The sequence below is a fragment of the Taurulus bubalis genome (genome assembly GCF_910589615.1).
Source record: "Taurulus bubalis genome assembly, chromosome: 18".
Taxonomy (NCBI): domain Eukaryota; kingdom Metazoa; phylum Chordata; class Actinopteri; order Perciformes; family Cottidae; genus Taurulus; species Taurulus bubalis.
The window spans coordinates 20,109,896-20,120,701 of NC_136606.1; the positions used below are offsets into that span (position 1 = coordinate 20,109,896).

At 38.8% G+C, this 10,806-nt stretch overlaps 1 protein-coding gene across 1 annotated transcript in view; it reads right to left on the bottom strand.

Moving 5' to 3' along the window:
• Window positions 1–1,592: 1,592 nt before the first annotated feature.
• c1ql3a (complement component 1, q subcomponent-like 3a) overlaps window positions 1,593–10,806 on the bottom strand; it is a gene marked incomplete at its 3' end in the record, with an annotated part of 10,584 nt that continues 1,370 nt past the window's right edge. Inside the window, exon 2 of the mRNA XM_079234605.1 lies at window positions 1,593–1,772. Coding sequence (XP_079090731.1) covers window positions 1,593–1,772 — 180 coding nt within the window. The remainder of the gene's footprint in view (window positions 1,773–10,806) is intronic.

A 10,806-nucleotide genomic window follows, 5' to 3' on the forward strand; every position in this document is an offset into this window, starting at 1 on the left:
TCAAAGGTCCTGATGCTACTTTATAGCGCTATGTGCGATATGTGTGTGTGTTTACTTTTTGGTGCACGTCATTTTAAAGTTACATGCACTAGTTCATGTATACAGGAAGGAGTATTTTGAGCCCTGCGTTTGTGAAGGGTAATAAATATGACTGCAAAACAATCCATGGCATTACCCCTGCATATCAGAATAATAATAATAATAATCCAGACCCGTAGAAGCTGCTGCCTTGTGGAGTGGAACGTTGGACCTGCCGTTGTACATGATAGTTGCCTTGTTTTAAACAACATGTTTAATTCAGTGTTATTCACCAAACATGAGTCTCCTTCAGGTCTAACTAATGAGTCCAGTGCATCTCCATCCCACATGAAACACTTGTTTTAAGTCCAACATGGTTCACATCAGTCCTCCTGTTCCCGGCCTCTGCTGATCATTGCAGCACATGTTGGTGTTCCCCAGACCTGTATCTCAGAGGACTGGTGTGGGTCCCTCAGCAGGAACGTGGGCCACATTGTGCGTAAGCGTGTGCATGTGTGTGTGTCCTTCTGCTCCTGCACAGGATAAGGAACAGGGACCTGTAATAGAAAAGAAATGCTCCTAGTTTGAGTTCAGACCTGTTGACCCGGTTCTCAGCTCGTCTGTTTCAACATGGCCGCCCTCCTTCCTCCTCGCGGGCATCAGGGGCCTGAGCCGTTAAATTCATGTTTCAGATGTTTTTGTAAAGCTAAGTTTTCTTCACTATTCTGTAAATGAGGCCAAAGGAAAATACTTCTGTGTGCAGAAACATTCTGAATGCATTTGAGTAAGACTTGAGAAGTTTTGCTGCATGAAAGAAATCACAACATTCATAGATGATTCATAGCAAAATCACAACATGAGCAGAGAAACCAATGGTGTTCAAATGTGTAATTTGATTAACAAGTATTTGAACATATTTGTGTTAACCATTGTATGCTATAAAAGAGGTAATTATGTTTATAATAGGAACTCTAATCTGCTGCCAGTGTATTGTAATGGCCTTCAGTGTAACCAGCTTCTCTTCAGATATGATATCAATGAAGAAAGAAACCACTCACTGACTGAGGGCTTTCTTATTCATTATTACCATGAATATAGTTTATTCTACCAGCTATTGCACAAACTCCTCCCACAGTGAGCTTTTAGAACATCCCATGATCGGCTGCCTTTCTATCTGATTTCCTATTTTCCACTTTCTTCTTGACTTCTTCTTGATTGGTTGACAGGCATCTTTAACACAATCACATTCAGGAGTGCAGACCCAACGACCCCTTCTAAAGTTGTATCTATAAACGTCCATCTTGGACCATGAACTAAACCACCAGCAGGCCACACAACACATGCACCCCTCTCCCCCCAACAACACAGAGACATCAGTGACGTCATGGTAGAAAGAGAGGATGGGCTTTTCATTCATGATTGATGTTACTGTGGCAGAATGTAGAAAAAAATATATATTGTGCAGGTTATGGAGACTGATTAATATTGGTTTGTCCACACAGTCTGAGCATCTTATTCTTGGGGGAGGTGTAGAGGGCCGGCCGGGCGGCCCTGACAGCGAGGTGAGGTGAGGCCTAGTCGGCGTAGATGATGAACCCAGAGAAGGTGCTGTACTTGTTGTTGTTGCCTCCGTGAGCTTTGCCTCCGTCTAGTTTAATGTAGACCTCGTCTCCCGGCTCCAGATGCAGCACAGCGCTGTTACTGGCATAGTCATAGTTCTGGTCTGCATCCTGGGCTATGGCACTGGCACGCACCTGGAGGAAGACACACACACACACACACACACACACACACACACACACACACACACACACACACACAGTCATGCACTAATCATAAACATTAAGTAGACACCTCAACAGCACAAACAGTCTGAAGTCCTGCTAATGGCCACCAGGAGCTGAAATATTCATAACATCCGACATTTCAGAGGTGCAGCTCTATGTTTCACTCATTCATCCATCAGACGTATCCATGTATTATAACTACAGAGACTGAGCTGCAGTCAAACAGGAGATTATCTGAGTGTGTGGCTGAGCGCTGGGCGGCGTGGACGAGGTGAACATACAGGCGCTTTGTTCCCACGGTGTCAGACCGAGGGATGCCCAAAGGGAAAGGTTTGCCTCTGAGGAGCTGAACTAGGCTCAGTCATTGTCTCTCCATCAGATTATGATCTTTATTTGTGTACAAAAAATACACAAAACTGGGAGTCTTCATTCCTGGGAGCTTCCAGATGACCTCATGCTTATCCAGTCTCTGTCATAAGCCACTCCCCAAGTTTCCTGTCTGGGAAACTTAGTCTCCATCCCATTATCCAAACCTCTTATCCTATTCAGGGTCGGGGGCGCTGGAGTCTTCCCCCTCACACTGGGTGAGGCTGTTCACCTGGACGGGTGTTGAGTTTATCACAGCACTGATTAGAGAAGACAACCATTCACATCACACACTCTTTGGACTGTGGGAGAAGCCGGAGAACCCGGAGGGAACCCACGCTGCCCGGGATCGGGAATGGAACCCTCCTCTGTGAGGTCACATCTGATCCGTCTTGTCAAACAACAATTGAATGTTGAATTTTCTTTTCTTTTGCACTTTGACTGTAAGTTTATGTATCCATAGAAAAATAGAACCATCGATGTGTAATACACATTTACATGATACAGAATAATTAAGCTGGAGGCAGTGTGTGTGTGTGTGTGTGTGTGTGTGTGTTTGTGTGTCTGTGTCTGTGTGTAGGCGTGACGCTGTTGGAGTCCTGAAAAGGATGAACACACACAGAGTTTCTCAGCATTGCTCCGCAACTCTTTTCTCAGAGCGCTGGAGACAGAAGATGTCAGTTTTATTAAGAAGCTGATATCTATACCATAATAGGCAATATATGACGTATGGTAGAGCGTAATCATTCAGCACCCCCACATAGACAGAATTGAATGAATCTGGAATTCTTCTGTCCATGATAATCGTTAAGTGAAAATCTGACCTACCCTACCATGAATAAATACAAACTTTTGTATGTAAAAATTCAAAGACTGTAATAATAATCTATATTTGAAAATGGTCAGTTTCAGGGTGAAAGAAATGTGGTCATTATGTAAAGACTACTACTCACACACAGCTCAGCCATATCAACAAACCAAAGCCTCAACATACAGGGAGGACGTAAAGTGGAAAATAGTGTTCAAATACCTGTGATGGTATCATGTGGATGTCATAGCTGATTTTAAGACTCGATCTGACCCCAAGGCATGACCTGCACGCCTTTAAAATGGCCGTCCCTACACGAAACCTAGGGCTGCTGTGTCAAGCCCACCTACACAGGACTAACATACACAGAAGGATTCACAAATACGTTCCAATGATTTATATAAATGTAAACAAAATCACAAATCTATTTCTGCATTTGTATATATTTGTGTTTTTTTTTTTTTTTTAAAGTCGTTGAGTCCCTGAGCAAGACACTTAATTCCTAACTGCTCCCCATTGCTGGGTCTACGGTGTATAGAGCAAACATGTAAGGCGCTTTGGATAAAAGCGTCAGCTAAATGAAATGTAATGTAATGCTCATGTGATTGGTTGAAAATGAGGGTGACATCTGATTGCCTACGGAAGCAGGGGAGTCTCAAAAAGCCGACACACAAAAGTGAAGCCATTAACAAACAAATGCAATGCGATCCACAAATAAATCCATACAAATATCAAAGAAATAGAAACATCAACACACAAATGCAAAAATATATTTGTGATTTTTTTTTTATTACATTTATATAAATCATTGGAATGTATTTGTAAATCCTTCAGTGTGCATTTGTAAATTGAATATATTTGTCATTTGTTCTGTGCGCATTTCTGAATCTTTCTGTTTGCATTTGTCATTATTGAGACTGATCTGCAGTGGGGAACTGCTGATCAGTGACTAGTAGACACGGGGAGACTGACCCACTGCTCAGTGACTGGGAGACACTGGGAGACAGTCTCCATTGTAGTCAGCTAAGTTAGCTTAACAATGGTGAACACATGTTTTAAAAGGCCACTGCTGTAATGTTTGTTTTAATATTCCAAACTGAAACCATGTGGATCACTGTGAGGGTTCTGAGCAATACGCCTGTCACAATATTTGATTGACGCAAAATAATTGCAATATGCATTATTTTTGTCATTTTACGACCATTTCATGCCACTAATATAATGATTATATAACAGCAGAATATTGCACCCCATCAAAGAGAAAACAATGTTGGAATTGAAATGTTAAAAAATTAATAATCCTAATAAATACAACATGAATAAAATGCCCGGAGGAGGACAGCGGGGGTGGAGGGTGCTAACGGTGGCATAGCGCATGTCGAGAAACGGGACGCTGATTGGCCAAGAAGACTCAACACGTCACATCAAAGATCTTATTATTGCGAAGATGGCTCACTCCTATCTCAGAAACACTGGCGCAAAAAACCCTGCCACCAGAACAACCACCAGAACCACCATCAGAACCACTACCATAACCACCACCAGAACAACCACCAGGACCACCACCAGAACAACCACCAGAACCACCACCAGAACCACCACCAGAACAACCACCAGAACCACCACCAGGACCACCACCAGAACAACCACCAGAACCACCACCAGGACCACCACCAGGACCACCACCAGAACAACCACCAGAACCACCACCAGAACAACCACCAGAACCACCACCAGAACCACCATGTGAAAACAATACAATTTCATATATTTGAATATGTTTTTCTTTCTTTCTTTCCTTCTTGTCTGTCCGTTGCATATTTCATTTTATGTTTGTAATTTTGTAAACATTTAATATTATATAGTCGGCGGCTACAAATGAGCCCAGTTGGCTTTTTGCCTCTTCTGCACTGTGATATCATGTTTGTTAATTTTATTGTTTGAATTGTGAACAAATAAATAAATATTTGAATGCATTTGATGTTTCTTGGCAAAAAATTAAATAATCTTAAACATGAATGAAAACAGATCAATAAGCTCCAGGTCGTGTCTCCTGACATTGGCACTAATATGAAATAGCTTCTCAAACTCTCAGCTACTGAACGGTGCATAAATCATTTGAACGATGACGCTGATCACATTCAATCCTTTTCATACGTGGTTTATTGTTATTAATTGTACTCTTCATCATATTCTTTGTTTATTGCATTCATTTTGTTTATTTTATCTTTGAGTAGTTTCCCCTATTTTTCAAGATTGGGTCTTCTACCGTCCTAAAATTATCTTTCTTATTTATTTATTTTAAATTTATAATTGAGTTATTAATAATGGCTACATATTTTTGTATGTGTATTAATGATTATTTATTTAAACTTCGACAAGCTATAAGGCTGCATGTGTTAATGCATGTTTTAACTTTAGTCATGGTTATAACTTTAGTCATGGTTTTAACTTTAATCATGGTTTTAACTTTAGTCATAGTTATAACTTTAGTCATGTTATAACTTTAGTCATGGTTATAACTTTAGTCATGGTTTTAACTTTAGTCATGGTTATAACTTATGTCATGTTATAACTTTAGTCATGGTTTTAACTTTAGTCATGGTTATAACTTTAGTCATGTTGTAACTTTAGTCATGTTATAACTTTAGTCATGTTTATAACTTTAGTCATGTTATAACTTTAGTCATGTTGTAACTTTAGTCATGTTATAACTTTAGTCATGTTATAACTTTAGTCATAGTTATAACTTTAGTCATGTTATAACTTTAGTCATGTTTATAACTTTAGTCATGTTATAACTTTAGTCATGTTTATAACTTTAGTCATGTTATAACTTTAGTCATGTTTATAACTTTAGTCATGTTATAACTTTAGTCATGTTGTGACTTTAGTCATGTTGTGACTTTAGTCATGTTGTAACTTTAGTCATGTTATAACTTTAGTCATGTTATAACTTTAGTCATGGTTATAACTTTAGTCATGTTATAACTTTAGTCATGGTTATAACTTTAGTCATAGTTATAACTTTAGTCATGTTGTAACTTTAGTCATGGTTATAACTTTAGTCATAGTTATAACTTTAGTCATGTTGTAACTTTAGTCATGGTTATAACTTTAGTCATGGTTATAACTTTAGTCATGGTTATAACTTTAGTCATAGTTATAACTTTAGTCATGTTGTAACTTTAGTCATGGTTATAACTTTAGTCATGGTTATAACTTTAGTCATAGTTATAACTTTAGTCATGTTGTAACTTTAGTCATGGTTATAACTTTAGTCATGGTTATAACTTTAGTCATAGTTATAACTTTAGTCATGTTGTAACTTTAGTCATGGTTATAACTTTAGTCATGGTTATAACTTTAGTCATAGTTATAACTTTAGTCATGTTATAACTTTAGTCATGGTTATAACTTTAGTCATAGTTATAACTTTAGTCATGTTGTGACTTTAGTCATGTTGTAACTTTAGTCATGTTATAACTTTAGTCATGTTATAACTTTAGTCATGGTTATAACTTTAGTCATAGTTATAACTTTAGTCATGTTATAACTTTAGTCATGGTTATAACTTTAGTCATAGTTATAACTTTAGTCATGTTATAACTTTAGTCATGGTTATAACTTTAGTCATAGTTATAACTTTAGTCATGTTGTAACTTTAGTCATGGTTATAACTTTAGTCATAGTTATAACTTTACTCATGTTGTAACTTTAGTCATGTTATAACTTTAGTCATGGTTGTAACTTTAGTCATGGTTATAACTTTAGTCATGGTGATAACTTTAGTCATGTTATAACTTGTGTCATGGTTTTATATATATATATATATATATATATATATATATATATATATGTCATGGTTACAGTGGCGGGCCGTGGGTTTTTTACTTTCGCGTTCAGTGGATCAGCTGTTCGGCACACCCGATGTTGTGCATCCTGGCTGACCGACTTGACCAGCCCAACCCTGTCGGGTCAACAATAATGCATGTTGTCCAAATCAACAACCAGTCACATTTAGTTATAACAAAACAATCCAACAAAACCGCGGCACACAAGACATCGCAGGTGCAGCTGCGGACCTTGGCGAGGGGAGAGGCGGGACCAGCAGCCCCAGTCCAGCAGCAGCAACAGCGCTGTGGCTTCTTGTTTATGATTAAATACGACTGCAGGTGTAAAAACAGTAACACAACCAGCATTTCACTCACCAGACACACATAACCCTCCGTAACCCTCTGTGGGAAAGGCGTCATCAGTAAATCCAGTAAATCCTGAGATTCTAGGTTCTAGCTTCACTGACCAATCACAACGCATGTTAATAGTCACGCGGGCCATGTGACGAATCAGACGTCCAGACTCTCTAGAAGGCTGTTTCATATAGTTTAACCGGGCTACTCTTCCACAGATAAAGAGAGGTGAAATGTGGACAAAGATGCTGTTAACCAGCTCTCAAGCCAAGCCATATAGGAGCAGATGAAGACAGCTGTGCAATGAGAAAATGAGCTAATGGGGAAAAATTATTATAATACATGTAGTGTATTTGTGAAAAACAATTACATTATAAAATAGTTATAACTTTTAATTCTATAATTCTTTAAAAATATATTAAACATAATAATTATAAAATAGATATAACTTGTAATTATTACAAAATATATATATATCTTTTTTTTTTTATAAAATAACTATACATTTGTGATTCTGTTTAGGCCAGGCTTAGAAGGCCCTGACGGCCCACCACTGCATGGTTATAACTGTAGTCATGGTTATAACTTTATAACAACAATTAATAACCCACAACTAACACTCTTTAACAGGTAAAACACCACGACGCAACAGTTTGAAACACTAATAATTGTACATTTATAAAAGTGCACCGCCGAACTGCATGCTGGGTACAGCTCGCACACTAACACAACAAGAAGAAACTCTGTCTGTCTCTTCCTCTTTTTTTTCACCTACATTCCCCTGGTTCCTAAGTCCCTCCATGTTTAGCTTCCTAACACTCTCTATGTACCAACGTACAAACAGCTGCTCACTACTCTAACAGCTGTTCAGTGGCGGTCCTTTTCGGCGTCAATGAATGAATGTTTTTACTTGAAAGAAAAATACCGTGAAACCTCTAGAGTCTTACAAAATACCGTGATATGAATCTTTAGCCATACCGCCCAGCACTAGGCTGAGAGGACGTCAGCTGCTGGAGGTCTGCACATTGACTCAGCACTGAAGAAACTCAACAAGCCGCTGAGACCTGTTTCATCTGACTGATGTCACTGAAACACAACCCTGCACGCTGCTCGCTGTCTTACAAAGACCTGCAGTGACCACTGCGTCCCTGGCTGTGGCTCAGCGGCTCAGCGCTGTCACCCTGCTGGTGTGAAGGAGCATCTGGTTACTGACAGCGGGCGCGGCCGCGCAGGCCAGTTGAAGTGTCCGCGCAATAGATTTTTCAGACCGCACAAACGATTTTTTTTCAGGGGTTAAAAATATTTTTTTGCGCCAGTGTTTCTGAGATAGAAGTGAGCCATCTTCGCAATAATAAGATCTTTGATGTGACGTGTTGAGTCTTCTTGGCCAATCAGCGTCCCGTTTCTCGACATGCGCTCTGCCTCCGTTAGCACCCCCCCACCCCTGCTGTCCTCCTCTGGGCGCCAGGAGTGAAGCTCGCCCAGAGCGCCACATGAGCTCGGGCCGGCGCTGTTCAGGCTCCTCTTGGCGGGCCCTGCTCCAGCAGCTATAGGCTACCATGGCGAAAAGAAAGGCAGAGCAGGCGCCCCAGAAAAAGGTCTGTCTAACGTTCAAACACGAGGGGCTAGATGAAATAGTCCAAACTGACACAGGTAGGATGAAACTTTTAGACATATTTAAATATGAAGAATATGAAGTTATTAAATTGTTTATATAAGCTACCTTTAGGAAAAAAAATGACACCATGTCAATTTAATAGGCCTATAATTATTGTTAAGCACTGCATTAGCATTTTTCTTTCAATGAAGTTCCACTTAAATGTTGTACCTGCTGAGAAATGACTACACACCTTTGATACTTTTATTTTTTTATATATATCATTATCAGTCATAACCAGTGAACCAGTCATAACCTCCCCTTATTGAAGTTCAACTAAACTGACAACTAAACACCATCATTAAAATGATCCCAAAGTCCAGCCATTATAAAGGATATTGAATAAATATCAACCTTGTATACATATTGATGCATTTGCTGTCATCTCTTTGAATTCCCTATGGCTAACCAGGCTTGTGGTCATTTTCGGCAGGTCGCGTGGGTGGAATTGCTCACAGTGCTGAAATGTGCGCTCAGAAAAAAAAAAATGTGCTCAGTGCTGAAAGAAATTGGTTACAAGTGTCAATGAAATGTATGTATATGTATATATATATATTTTTCTCCTTTATATCGAATTAATTATCTGATTTAATTGATAATAATTTAGGATATGAATATATAAAAGCATTTTGCTTCTACCTTTTATGTTTTTGTAAATTAAATTGTGGCTTTACTTATTATATTTTAATGATTGACTGAATAAAACAAACAAATAAACAAACAAACAAACAGCCTGTCACACATCATGATGTCACACATCATGATGTGTGACATCATGATGTGTGACAGCAGAAGAGTGTGTGTTCTCCTTCAGTGTGTTCTCCTTGACTACCTTGACTACTTTCCTTGGTTCCTCACAACCTGTATGAGATGAGTAATGATGATGTAATGAGAGCCGGCCCCCTGACCCCTGACCTCCCACTGCTGTCAGCTGGGACCAATCACCTGCTGACCATGACCACACAGCGGTGTGAGCACATGAACTGTGATGTCATGAAATATGAAGGTTTCTTGTTTGGCGAGACGTGTTCCTTCTCTTTGGCCCCTGTGTGTCACCAATAACCTTCTCTGTTCTACGGCTGCAGGTTCCTGTTACATCTTGTTAGAGTTCTGGAGGGAGAAGCATTCAGATCCTTAAGCAGCAACACATTCTGTTAAAGTTCTGCATGAAAAGGTTTTACTGAAGGTATTCTGAGCCGTTTGTATAATGATCACGTCCTCATGAATGTTAAATGTTAAGCTCCTCCCACCAGGACAAATCCATGTAGGTGTAAAAATACTTGGCAATAAATGGTTCTGATTATGATTCTGATTATGCAGCAGATTTGTCGATCAGATTTATATTTTTATAATTGATTTGATTGGCATATAATTATAATCTACAGGCATAAATAAGGACGTTTCATTGTAATTTAGTTTTTGTTCATTAGTTATAATAATGCATAAAGGCCTTCAAGCTGACGCCAAACAATGCCAATAATTATTTACTAAAGAATGACTTATCAGAATAAATATGATTTATATTATTATTATTATTATATTACTATACGCACATGGAAACTGTTACACCATCAGAGAATAGCTTTAAATAAATGACATCATGTTGGAGACATCTACTAAATGTATTTCACATGCAGATGTCTCCAGATGTTATAATGTTATTATGTTATTAAAGGAGATAAAACCAGTGAACCAATGAGCAGTGGTTTGCTTTTCTTAGTGGAAATGATTCATATGAATATGTATCTTGAAAAATCACTGAACACAGAATTAAATGTAGAGAATAAATTAATAAAATGATTGTAAGAAGAGGATTTAAGAGTTCGACCTAAAAATAAAATACTCGTGAGATGGAAAACAATTAAATCAAGTGTTTTCAATATGGACCGTAACCATAGCGATGCTGTGTGGACTGAGTCAGAGTCCTGATGGAGACACCTGATGAGTCATGGCGGCTCTGCTGTGAACCAGACACCGTGG